The 14728-nt window shown below is 34.6% G+C and overlaps 1 protein-coding gene across 7 annotated transcripts in view; it reads right to left on the reverse strand.

The window, feature by feature from the left end:
• LOC122567151 (glycoprotein 3-alpha-L-fucosyltransferase A) overlaps window positions 1–14728 on the reverse strand; it is a 33661-nt gene that overhangs the window by 8194 nt on the left and 10739 nt on the right. For 3 of the 7 annotated variants that reach the window (XM_043725415.1, XM_043725413.1, XM_043725417.1), the window contains exons 2-7: window positions 7001–7233; window positions 5976–6065; window positions 3377–3568; window positions 1758–1982; window positions 927–1118; window positions 258–493 (exon numbers count right to left, since the gene is read on the reverse strand). In XM_043725415.1, the coding sequence (XP_043581350.1) occupies window positions 258–493; window positions 927–1118; window positions 1758–1982; window positions 3377–3568; window positions 5976–6065; window positions 7001–7159 (1094 nt within the window). In that variant the 5' untranslated portion in view covers window positions 7160–7233. The remainder of the gene's footprint in view (window positions 1–257; window positions 494–926; window positions 1119–1757; window positions 1983–3376; window positions 3569–5975; window positions 6066–7000; window positions 7234–14728) is intronic. The other 4 variants (XM_043725414.1, XM_043725418.1, XM_043725419.1 and 1 more) reach the window with 4 other exon arrangements.

Here is a 14728-nt window from a genome sequence, read left to right on the forward strand (position 1 = left end):
GTAAGTAAGGTAACAACCGAGCGTGAAGCACACTTTAGCAATTATGGCAACAACCCAACGAAATTTTTTAAGTGGCACTCTAAAGCTCGCGTATACCTTTGCGCACGTATGTATTTCATAAAAGATGGCGCGTCATGTTAAAATTCATGGAATCGGTAAATCACTGCTCGTATCGCGGCTTCGAACGGTATTTGCAATTCGCGTAACTTTGATCGCGAGTAAATTAAATTACAAGCGTAAATTCAAATATATCATACCCGAGACCATTGACGAAGAACTTTTCCGTGATGTAATCCTTGCAGTTGGAATTCTCGAAAGCTAGATAAAATTTGTAGTCTTCGTCGAGCATATCGAAGCACGCTTGAGATTGCGAGCGTGGGCATCGCAAGGAGCCACAAGTCCCGTAGATGTCCACTTGGATGTATTTCGAAAGCTCTTTCGCGTAATGCATACGCTGATTTCGTGGATGACAATTTGAAACGAACCATGCTACCTGAAGCAACATTATCGATATCGTATGTATTATTACTCGATATACTTTGAATAGAAATGTCTTTGTTCTTATTCGATTTATTGTTCTATCGAACATTCGTGGGATATTGAAAAGGACGAAAACAATGGTTACAGCGATAACCGACGGGCACGGTGGATTTTTAACGTGGAATACTACTGTACGAGTAACATTTTACGTCGTATATTTCAATGGTATGCCGTTTTTTAAAATAAGATAATATTATTTCTTCAAACTTTCGTAAAAAGCAACTCGACCCGGCGCGTCTAAAATAAAACGATTTCAATATCAAAAAGATACACGATTTGATCAAAAGTTTGATTATTTTCCATAATCTTTTAGGAAACTGTTTCAATCATCTAGTAAATATAATTAACGAACGACTGTGAAATAAATAAGATAAGGACGTTGTTACCTTTTTAGTCTTGTTGGCTGCGTAATTAAAAGTCTGCGGTATTTGCGTGACGCTAGAGTCGTAATATTGCCATCTTTCATAGGGCGCGACTATGTCGCTGTCACGACGATAAGTTGCCGTCCAATTGATGACAGCGTTCTTCACGCTCTGCGTGTGATAAGGGCACTCTAAAAAATACAGCATCCACACCTGCTGAAAATCGTATTAGTCACATTCGACGTGTATAATTAAATTCTGTATGACATGGTATGACAGCGCAAACGTTGAACATTTTTTCGTGATTCGCGCAAAACGCATTACCAAATTTAAACATTTCACGATCGCAAGCAATAGCGTTTACTCGATTAAAAACCATCGAATACACGAACAAACGAATTTCTTAAAATAGGAAATATGACGATACGAACGATAATGCGATATGTAACAAAAGAACACGAGACCTTAGATGGAAAGTAGCTTTTTTTTTTCTTTTTAATTCATATCGTTTTAAACATAAGCAAAGAAAGAGAACTCGAATAGAAACTTATTTTACTTGTTACACATGTATCGTAATCAGTGCTCTACCTTGGAATCTAAATACTCTATGCTATGTGTATGTACATATGTACATGTAATATACATATATTTGCATATTCTATGCATTCTGTGAACTTTTTTGTACCTTTAAATCTCGCAGAAACGCATAAAAATCCACGATCTAGCTATTAAACCATACAAACGTTGATTACGCTAAATTATAGAAACGACGATCTTTCCGTACGTTACTTTGCTCGTTGTTGTTACTTTACATATCGCTTTTAGCAAAGATGGGACAAAATTTGAATTTCGTACTTGACTTGCAGATCTTCTTCCCACATGCGTTATGTAGTCCTTGAATAAGATTAAATCAGCATCTTCGGCGTTATCTCTGACGATGGTACAAGTATTTACTGGACATCGATGCTGAAGAAATATGTCAGGACCGACTTTCGCCTCGGGCATACCATGTGGAACCATTATCTTTTTCAATGGACGATCGACACCAGTTTTATTATAATCAGTCGGTACATACATCAACTGCAAATAATTAATTTCAAAAATAGTTGATTCCATTACACGTCACAGAACGCGCGCGCGAGAGAGAGAGAGAGAGAGAGAGCAAGTATTTTAGATACAGCTACGTGCACTCTTCATAAAAAAAAGAAACAGCTAATTAAAGAACAAAATACGTATATACTGGTTGCACGTGGAACGAAATGATACGAATAATTTCGATAAACTGTATCGGATAAAATTAGTCGAAACGAGGGAGAAAGATAATTAGGAAACGTATAATAAACGAAAAAGTTATCTCGCACAGGTATTACGTATGCTTCTCCGGACGAGATACGTTAAAAGGACGATGGACGGCAGCGCGATAAAAATATACTAATAAAAATAATAGTAACAGAGAAAAAGAGTTATAATCGTGTAAAATTCGTAATTGTGTACAATGCCTTTATTAGAACGCTGCCCTATATACTCGTATAATAGACTGCACTGTGCCGCAGGCGTAGAAGAAAGGGTGAAAGACAAAGTATGTACCGCTACTACATGGCTATGCGCAATTTGAAAGAGAAGGTGGAACACAATGTTCCTATTTTCGTTTAGTAAAGTACGCTATAGACCGCTATACGACAAAGTCGTAAATAGGCAATTCGTTTCAAACTGGAAATTACGGTGCAGCTCCTTGTGCCAAGGAAAAAGACGACGCGCTACGATAAATTCTTCTTTCGCGTAGCAAATATTTAATATCGAATCTCGATCACTTTTATCACCGTTCGAATAATATCGACTACGAAACTTTCCACTGACAATTTCGCTCACGAGAATATCAAATTTGAGAAATTATCGTAATCTTATATTTATAACGGCTATTATCGATCAACCGTTATACCGTGCTAAAAATATATGTACAGGATGTCCTGTAGATTAGCGTAGATGATGGGATTAACCGGGAAAGGAGTAGCGCTGCAACAAAAACTAAGTTCAAGGTAGAATAAAACGTTTTCGTACCAACGTTTCTGTTCGAGCCAAAATTTCTAACACGTTTAGGCTACTCTTGGTACGTAAACGTGAACCTTTCGTGTCTTTCGCGCCTTTCGAGCCTTTCGATTGGTAACGCTCTATCGAGATATCTGGGAAAGGTCACGCAGCCTCCTCGAACGTCCTAAATCAAGATGATTATAAAATTGTCGACAAATAAACGTAAAACATACTAAAATACCTATAGTATCGTGCTACGAAAGATTCACGTCTACAGGGTAAAAGTTAAATTTATACCGCGCCGATTCTACAAAATTGAATTACGGCAACCGCTGTTCCTAAATTACAAATTCTGATTATTAAATTGTCGTTAATGCGATCAAATACAGATATCGTTGTGCTGCGAATTGATCGAAGCGTAAGTGTGCAAATATTTGAAAGCTTACTTGATTGGTAACACGATCGTCGTAAGCGTCTTCGTCGGGCCACAAACGCGCCAATCTGCGGCCAGTACGATGGGATTTTATGGCAGGATAAGGCCTCCTGGTCCCTCCTTTCATATACCAAGGCCTTTTCGATGGATCCATCAGTTCTATACTGTTGCGTGTTAAAATCGTCGTGCCGGTTAGGTTGGATACCTTTTTAACAGAAGAACCACGCAGTTGCACATTTCAATTACGTGCTACAATTTCGTCGTTCGCACAATCCATTTATAATTCCTAAACACGGCTACTGTTCGTTAAGCACAGGCATAATAGCGTCTAATCTCTCTGCACTAAGGTTAATTTGTAAGATGCTTATACGTAAACAAAATGTTTAATTTTTCAATGATTTCTTCATTTTCCACTCTCACCTAATAAAACTATTTCGTTCGAAACATTTGAATATTCGCGTTCCAACATTATAACGTTATTTCTGCGTAAATGATCGTCATTTTAAATACATTCTATCGCGTAAAACTATTCTCCCGCTATCTCTATCGATGAAAAAACTATAATACGATGAAAAAGATTTATCGCTGGATCGTGTAAATCGATATGATATTCGCGATGATATCGAAGATTGATGTTTTCTCAATGCTCTCGCGTCGCCTAAAAATTATGGTGTTACTTACGACTGCTTCACCACATTTAATCACATTGCGTTGAATATAACGCGTTAAAAAGCGGCAAGAAATGTTCGAAAACTTGTTACTCTGTCGCTTCGTATATACAATTTATAAGGGAATTTTGGTGACAAAAAGACGTGATAAAACATTAGTTTGATTTAACGAAATTCGTTATATTCTATGGCGCAATTGTTTTTGCAAGTGCATGCGATTGATTAAATCGAAGAATCCTAATTTCTTGAAGTAAATTGATTCTTAACGTTATCAAAAAAGATAAGATATAGATATTAATGGAAAAATTGAGAGTGTGTAGTACGTACTGAAAAACTTCATCACTCACTGGACTTTTCTTCAGAAATTACAAGTATTTGTTACGATAGTATGATAGACGCGATAATTCTCAAGACTCTCTGCTATAGATACATAAATTGAACAACGCTTAAGGAAATCCTCGTCTCGAAGAAAATCCATCACTCTTTAAGGAAATAAATAAATATTTAACGTAATATATATACATGTACGTTTTAGTAAAAATTTTCATTTTCATTTGTACTTGATACGGTCACTATGAACTTTTTATATCGTACTGGTCAAGTCGATCCTTCTTGATCCTCAAACTATACGCAGAATTACGGCAAGGAATATTATCGTACTGGTACTCGCATTAAAGGGTCGATCTTTGGCACGAACGAATAAAGGTAAATTAAAAACTTACGATTTATTCGCCGAAATCACTGAAATTGTAGAAATTTACGTGGTTGGCGTATCACTGATTTACATTAAGACAAACCACCGACGACATGAAAATGTTATTTATTCGATGGATGAATTGGATAAAACTTGGTGTGAAATATCAAAATATTAAATTCCATTAATAGATTATATTTATCAGTTATTTTCGGTATATTCCTACCTAAGTATTTTACATAATATTACTACTTGTAAATAATGCTTGATACATTCATGAATACGTAAATTACTTATGTTAACGAATATTTGTCACACTTTTATACTAACGATAAGCGTGAAAGCAACTTTCCGTGTAATCACGCGTATTATATTATTTGTAACGATTACGAAGTACAACGATCGTAGCTATACCTACTCCTAAGTGTGTTAGCGATTGTGCGTTTTACATAGCTCTGAAAATTGCACCTGCATGCTAATTCTATCGGATCACACTTTAATCGTCAATAGTAAAAACTAATCTAATTGCTCATATGCGGTATTATGCCATATATGTGCATGTATGTATGTATATATGTATATATGTACGTACGTACGTGTATCGCAAGTCACACGAAACGAAGCAGTCTACATGAAGCTAACGTAACTAGTTGGGTATTAGCTGTAAATATCTAAGAAACCACAGAGACAACCATAATAAATCATTTAAACCTTTATCTTAGTAGCGTTCGAAATATATTTATTAAATTGAGAAATGAAATGATACAATCGGTGCAATTGAGCTTATCTATGAGAGCAATAAAGAGTGAGATAATACGTACCTCCGATTTTATAACTTGGAATAAGAAATAAAAATAACCAACTTTCAAATTTATTCCGATTTTGTTATGTTTATTTTTTTGCTTCGCAAGACGGTCGATTAATTTTTCATTTTGGGAAACATGGAAATCGTACGTGGCTCGATCTCTTATACATAGATTAGACACGACTTGTCGTATTGCTTTATCAAAACTAAAAAACAGCGTTCGGTATTTGATACATTTCAAGCATTACTTTCGACAATTCTCGTACGTGGAATTTAACTACGATTACCTATACGACAATAATAATAGGAATATTTGTGTAATCATTTCCCTTAAAACGTTAATTAGTACGTTTCGATACACATCGATAGGAAGGTTGTCTCGGTTATGTTTCACGCATATACCGTGTTACAGTCATCTATCGACAATGCAATTTAATAACTATACCTCGGATAGAAGCTTTTTCTCCATTTTTTCTCGAGTCTGCGAAACATGCATTGTCGGTTTCTTCAATTTTGCAGGCCAATTTTGCTTGATCTGCGATCGAAATCCGATATTTAAACATTTTTAACGTTTTCAACATTTTAACGTGTAATAATTTTTCCTCCTCTATTCGTTAATACTATCGTCTTTAAGAGCTTCCATGTGTCTACAGCAACAAAATATTTATTTAACTACTATACATATATATATATATATATTTAACAGACCGAATCTCCTAGAGTTTGTATTTTTTAATCTGGTCACGAATATAAACCTCAACGTGTTCAATCGAATGCAAAAATTCACGTGAAACGTGTACATGTATTACTCGTTAATTGATACAGATACGCAAAATAATTTAAATTCAATAAATTATAAAATAGCTGGTTTTTTGATTTACCGCTAGCTTGAACTTTTACATACGCGGTATGTATCGCCGATAAAACCAATCTGACAAGCGATATCTCATTGTTGTTAATTTTCGATTCCATGCAAAGTTATAATTAAAGTAAAATATAAACGAAAAACTGCTACACGTGTGATACTCGAACCGTTTTATTCAAAATACCTGCAGTGCTGTTGTTTATATAAAAAAGAATCGTCGATAATTAAATCGTGTCTTTGAACAAATTTACCTCGAACAACGTAAAACTGAAATATCATCTGTCGCCTCTTCTGGATAGTTGGCACGGTTCGATTTAAAGGAGATATTGAAAATCTATATTTCACATGTACGTACAGGTAGCGAGAAATTTTATCTCTATTTAATTGATAGAATTCTAGCGGCTTTTCGTAAATCTAATAGCATAATATAGTATTATACGTATAAGTAGACGTTGGTCACAGCGTATATCAACGCCCGTGTCGAGTAAAAATTTGCCTATAGCGTAAAGTAGAGGTTATTAAAGTAGAGATACGCGAACGAATATTTTTCCGAATTAAATCTTAAACGTTAAGACGTACGATATTTAGGAAGCTTAATTTATTACCTTGGTATCGGAAACTCGAACCGGTTGAGATTGTCCAGGATGAGGTCGCATACGATGCCATATTTCGTCCTGTAGTAGATTCAGGATAACTAGCAGCAAACCGGAGAAGAATAGCACGTAAAAAAAGTATCCCTTCAGGGAAGGACGCGGCAGACTCATGCCGCACGTTTCCTCTTTGTCAAAAATTATCTATCCATACGCTGCGTCTTGCCCGAACGGTGTCCATTCAGCTACTGAAAAGGAAAATGAAAAATGTAGAACGTAAAGTATAATGCTTAATTATGACGACATGGCGATACGTCCAATACGTTCGTACGTATTAATAACATCCATAAATCGTAATACAGGACTATATTATACAAAATATAAGGTTTCCACACCTAAAAAGAGCTGTTACAGATACACACTACCACTGAAAACTATCCGGGAAAACCTATTTACTTTATTTGCATTATATACATATTTTGATTACAAAGATTGTGGATAATATAATTATATACTAATTAAATACTAAATATATTAGATACCGATAATGAATAACAGCTACGTACGCATATACTGCCGTTATGTACTAATATATGCTAATGGCATTATAGTCATTTCTAGATTGAATTTAAGATTGTCATTCTTGTATAGATTATACGGTTCTTTACAAACTCGATTGTAGGGTTTAACTCGTTTCTGTAAAAATATGACATTGGCTCTTCTTACACCGAACCACAGGTTTATACCGATATCATTAAAGATGAGTTTACAATTTTCAAAGATTTTATTGCGAAAAAACGGTTTGTAACTTTGGTGTCGCAATGGGGTAGAAGTGAAATTAAATTGAAAGAATATATCGATATATGGCGGAACTTGGTGGCTTTAAACGATGACTTATTTTACACGGCGACATATAGAGAGAGAGTCAAATCGATTTTCGAAAGCCAATATATATTACTAACACCCATATATGCATACTTTGCTACTTGACAAACTCTTTATCTTTGGATTTTTCATTTTTTGATCGTAAATTAGTTAAGATGGCTCTTCTAAACTGACGGAAATAAAACCGATATTAATGCACCCAGTGATACTTAAAATAGCAAATATTTGTACATACATATATGGTCATTTGCGATACGTTGTTTAAAATCATACATTTTCACTACGCCCATATAAAAATATTTAATCGCAAAGATATACGTCGTTTCTTTCCTTTTTTCTTCACCTCTATACTTGCATATTCAGTATATGCATTTTGCATTGCCTGATCGTTACATTTGTGTACTAAACGTGGTTTACTCGGACAGAGAAGCCGTAATTTTATTCGTGGCACTGGGTGAGTACAAAGATCAACGCGGATTAACTTTCGGTAATAGTAGCCTATTGGCGGGTAAAATGTCAAGCGTTTTAAGGATTCGGAAAGGTTAGGAAGAGAATGATGGTAGATAGGTCAAGATAGACCATTGTTAGGCACTGTCGGAAGACACGTAAATCAGAATAACGGAGAGTTTACGGGGCATGGATGAAATGGGTTACAAGATGAGATAGAGATGAATTCGATGTTTCAGAAAACTATATTACATTCGTGCTTTCGTTTCTGTTTCTTACGATCTCTCTGATAAACGTGGAACAACGTTCGAGAAGAAGTAAAATATACCGAATGTAAACGGAACGATTGGTTTGAATTTCTATAGAGCCTCTCCAAGACCTTGACGTAATCGATAACGACGATAAAATTACGATTATACTGATCTATGATTTGCAGTTCTATATTGAAATGAAAATAGGACGTATCGAATATGGTTGATTTTAAGATTCGCATTATACGTATAAGCTTCTGAAATCGTTTCACATCGTACCCTGTAATACACGCGTATGCAGAGTGTGAAAAAAAACGAGCGATATTTGTAACACTTGATCGAGACAGTGAAACATTATTTTTCGAGTTAAATTTCCAGTTAATTTTACTCTAGAAATACACTGTTGGCTGAGTAGATCGAAAAAAGACGTAGCCGATAAGTGTTTTTCTCTATTTCACTCACACTTCTTGTTCAGACACTGGCGTGAGACAAACGACGGAAATTAAATACGTATAGCAGTCGAAATTCTATCGAAAAACATGAAACGCGAATGATCTTCGTCCGATTCGTTGATCTACGACAGCTGCTAGTGTGTCTATAGCGTAATTGTAAAAGTAAATAGATCACAACTTGAATGATAAATATCAAACGATACTTCCGTAGGTACGTATATATATACGAATTTTCTTCGTTCTCTTGACGGCTAAGATCACAAACACTCACAAACACCGCCTCTTCTGCTTTAACACTCCGTATATAGAAATCAGAATTCTATGTATAACGGCGAAACACGCGTTACACGTAAAGTGTTCGATCGCGACTATTGCCATTGTTGGCACGTTAATTTAATTGGACAAAACGCTCTCGTTAAATAGCCGCGACAGTATTTGCAAGATCGCGAAACAGTAACAGAGAAAATACGATGTAAAAAGTCGCGAATCACTGGGAGAAAGTCCGACGCGACCGCTGCATTTTTTCTTACTAATATCCACTGAACTATAAAAGAGTATTGGATATGCAGAATTATAGATTAGATCGATAGTAATGTAAAATATTCTCGCGATAACCAATTATGCGTTAACTAATGCCGAATACGATTACCACTGAATACGGCTACTACGTACCACGTATATATACGTATATACGCTGTCGTCCGAAAAATATCGCCTAAAAGAGAACGTAAAAGAATATAGACGGAACTTTTCGAATTATTTCTTAGCTGACCTACGGTTGATCACGTACATGCAAGGTGGGTCATCCAATGTTATCATTTAGATTTACATCGATAATGTTATCTCCAACGGAAAATGTTGGACGATTCCAAAAGTATTTTTGCCGTTAATCATTATTTTATGCGGGTGATCGAATTTGCTTTTACAATGGAACAGTAATTTTTTAATACGTTACTCGATTCAGTTCGTTGTTTCTTAAAAAAAAGAAAAAAAAAATATTAATCCTTTCAGGCAAAATCATTTATATTTCATATATTTCAATATATTTATTCGTTTCAACCGGAGAAGAAATTTAAAGATTGATGGGTAATTTGGATCGTTGACTCGATAGATAGGAGCTATTCGCAATAAAATTCCGCGGCATACAGATAATTATGTATAGAAAAAATTAAACGATCCACAAGATTAACATAAAGCAAAAGAAAATGCAATAAGAAGAAGTAAAAGACACGCAACTACACTCGAGCGTAACGCGAAACGCGTATGTATATTCGTTGCGAAAGCAATCGATAAATTTGACTCGTTAATACAATGTGCTTAACAGCTTCGCGACAACATCAAGCACCGTTCGAAGTAACATGATTTTCATTTCACACGTTGCTTCGTAATTAACTTAGAACCTCTAGTACAAACAATTTCATGTAAATCTCCGACCCAAACGAAAGTTCAGTGACATTGAAAGACACGCAGTACATGTATATCTTACAAAATTATCTACTTATCTGTACGGCTTAAAATCTTAAAATCAATGTTTTACAGTTATCACTGCAAACGCGCAGAGACGAAAATATTCATCTGCGTTAAAGAAGCTATTCTCCTTAAGATAATTAAACGTATTAGTATTTCGATCCACACGCCGATAACAAAACTGAATCGATCCATTAATTATACAAACACTTTTTACCAAGAATGGCCTTCTAAATACGCCTAATGGTTAAATAACCGTCAAGTTAAATTATTTATCAATCATATAAGTCGTCGAGTAACTATGCGCATTCAGTTTGGAAGGTCAAGAGGTGGATAAAAGAAGATGGGTAAAATTTCGGTCGAGTAATTTCGATCTTTGATACCATTCTTGTGCCGAGAACCAGCGAAAACACTTTGCAAATCATGTTGTTCCTTTGCAACAAAACCAAATAGTCAAGAAATAGTTAGCACTCGACACTGACGCGAGGCGTGTCGTTGTGTATATTTTACCATAAACGTGTAATTTATTTTTCAGTAGTATCATTTCTTAAAACTGGGGAAATTTGATAATATAGAATTAAATTTATACGACAGGTGCTAAAAGTTATAAATGTAATTAAATGGGCTCAAAGGAATGACCTAAATGATACAAAAAGCGCAGTAGACAACCTTTGGATTGTACGGTAAGTCTTGCGATTACGCTCTTCCGCTTAATTTACGACCTTAGAGAGCAAATAGAGCGGAAGAAGGCAATAACGAGAGAAGAACGAAAATTCGATTTTATTCAAACAGAGGAGAGCATCGAAACCAACCATCTCATACCTCTTTCAACGTTTCAACATAGCGTACAGAAATTTATTACCATCTTTTAATTTTTTCTCGATATAACGCGAATAGTAAATTTAAAGAATTATATTAACTTGAATCTATTATTTTCAATTCAATACCGCATAAAGTACTAAAGTTATTTAAAGCAAATTCATCGTAGAAAATTATTTTCAATTTGCGTGGAGCAAAGGTATATGTACATATACCTTTACATATATATATGTAATTTTCTATTTATATATAATACTAGATATATATGTATATATATATACCTTTGCTCGTCAATCGGCAAGAATCAATGAAAGATCGCAGCGTCGAGGAGAAGTTTCAGGATCGTTGTGATTTCCAAAGAGTTCAACGATTCACGATTGTGTTACGCCAGTTCCTCGCTCGACTATCCTCGTGTCCATTAGCGTAAGAAAGAGCAAAGTTATCGTTTGTACATAAACGTATCGATTCCTGTGTTTGCAAATAATAGCTTGTCGAGTAAGGATTTCACACGGACCAGTGAGAAGAATAATACGCGAACAGGGTCTACGCCCTCACAAGGTTCGCCGTACGAAAGGATGGATTATGTCCCGTATGCGTTTAAATTTTAGACGATATGATAAAAATAGAGATTCGATACATAAGCGGTATAACAATATAACCGTGAAATAATTTCTTTCGACATTTCTGTAGACCGAGATCAATGCGTAGAAATATTATTACAATTTATAACTTAGATCTATTATTTTACATCGTTTATTTCGAAAACATTATGCATGATATAATCATCTTACTGGCGCATTTCTACCTTGTTCGCTCTTGCTCTTAGTTGCCTTTTCACAGCGTTTTCCTTCGTTTCGAGTTCTTTGTAGCAATCTCGGAGTAAAGGATCGCGAAAGTGGTCGTAACATAAAAGAAAACTGTCTGCAACTTACGTTATGTCAGCTTTCTGAAAAACATACTTGGGTAGCATGCTATGTACATTTGAAGAATTATCTCAGTACGTTAATACGACACGTTTTATGGCCATTCCTATGTGCAATACCAGCTGAACAATCACGCGCAATCCGTATGTGCGTATTTATTTATAGAATTTTGTACGCATCGAAATGCATAAAATGACGCGATACTGCGTTTAAGTATTAAGCAACAAATCACGAAATTAACTTAATAGCGAATACAATAGTTATTTACGTATATATGTATTGCTATGTATATATAGCTGGAAATATTTACCTTTATAATAATCGTCCACACTAAGTATGTTATTAAGGAAGTGAACCGGTTTCAGAAGACCAGCTCAACATTTAGGACATAGCGAACGTCCGAGCTTAAACACTAAGCACACAGTCGGTTCTAGCACGTACCGAATAATCCCCGAGTAAACGATGCGACATTTATAGGCTACATAACGAAAAATGCATACACAAGGTGTTTCATATTAATAGCCAGCTTCGATAATCGACAACTTGCCAGGTTAAGCAGAGTTGCATAAATTACAAGAGAAATTTAGACGAACCGATTAACTAAGAAAATACGATAAGATCAAGGAATATAATTATTTGAAATATTTAATATTTGCTGGTTTTTACATATGTATATACTCTCTTTACGACATTTAAATTATATTATACAATTGGCAAATATGTAAAACATATGCAATTGGGAACATATACTACATCAATTTACATAAATATCCAAAATTTGCTTGGACAATCATGTAGCCATTTGTATTTCACTTTCTAAGATTTATTAGCGCTGTTTGAAATTGAAAATTAAATACAAAATGTATTACAGTAATACAATACATACTTGCCCTGAATAGTTTGAAAATTTAGCTTCAAATTCTGAGATTCTAAAGTCGTATTTTTCGATCATTTTGTCACAGTGGTAACGGTTGATTCTTATATTTTCGGCCGACAGTCCAACGTTCCTCCAAAGTTGACAGAAATAAAGAGAGTTACAATTTCGTTATATTAGGTATTATAAAGGTATACTCTAACACGCGTCATCATTTTATCACGGATTGTATACGGCGAACGCGATCGATACGTCAAGTACCTGTCAATGTCACATTTAATTTGTATCTATCTCTACAAATCTGAGACACAACTATCGATTTTTTCATCCCTTTATCTGCAGCTTATCTGTTATTAATCTCCTTTTCATCGAATCTGCAATCGAGAAAACGTACAATCTAGCTCTAACTCGAGTGAAAATGCCCAACTGCCTGACACATTTTCTATTAATTGAGCATGCAATTTACTATATATATATGATATTCTTAAATAAATCGAATATATAGCTTTTTTATAAATGTAAAAACGAGTCAATTTTAAAAACTTTAATTTCATACAATATAGGTACGGATGAGAACATGTTTACCCGAGTTACACTATGTAATTTCAAATCGCTATAACATTTATGACGGAATACTATTCGACGAGAATGACATCGAAAACACACGTTCGACCACAAGCCACTTGTATATCATTGATGGCCATTAGTAACACGCCACGATTATCAGTATGTTATCGCTAGTAATTGCAAGACTAACAAAACGAACGTAAAGGAAATGTGTAATATTTACCTTCGGTTCTTTTCTCCTACGTACATATGTAGGATGCATTCAAATATTGACTTAAATGTCTTTGTTGAAGGGAACAGAAATTCACCTTTTTCTGAATTACTTGGATATTTTTTCTTAAATCATCGCATAATTTATAAGCTTTACGGAACGTTAAACGTAAATTGGCAACATTTCTAATAATTCAGTTCCTTCCTTCCATCGCTTGAAACGATTTTCAACGTGTTTCCATACATACATATGTATATGTATAAAATTTTAGTATAAATAAATATAATACATTAATACGCCTAATAAATTAGGTTACGTAAAAATAGCATGCAAAATTTAATATCGCAGAATACTATGAATTTATTACATATTCCTTTTGATGCATAATTCCAGCTTAACAGGTATTACAAACATAAAAGCAAATGGTTAAAAGATCAAAAAAATTTGATACTATTTGTCACCGATATGCCGTACTTTTGATTTTAGATGATATTCAAACAATTTTATTTCAACAAAGTATGAATATGCATGTAAGTGACTTCAAAGTGATCAAATACGTACGTTTTTTTGTTTTGTATGTCTACGAAATTTCAGATATTCCTTAAAAAATGACATGTCACTGCGAAGGTTAAGGAAAATCATCCTCTTCGAATAAATTGACCATTATCGAAAGTAATATCAAATTGCTTACAGTAATCGCAAGATGAATCTCTTTTGCTCTATTAGGATCCTTTCTGCTTGAAATTCCACTTTTACGCTTGATTCTATTTGCAAGATCGTATATTTGCTTCCTTTTATGGAAACGCCAAATGAACAATTCATGTTCACTAATGAACTATAGTGAATT

Source organism: Bombus pyrosoma, linkage group LG4 (assembly GCF_014825855.1).
Source record: "Bombus pyrosoma isolate SC7728 linkage group LG4, ASM1482585v1, whole genome shotgun sequence".
NCBI classification, from domain to species: Eukaryota; Metazoa; Arthropoda; class Insecta; order Hymenoptera; family Apidae; genus Bombus; species Bombus pyrosoma.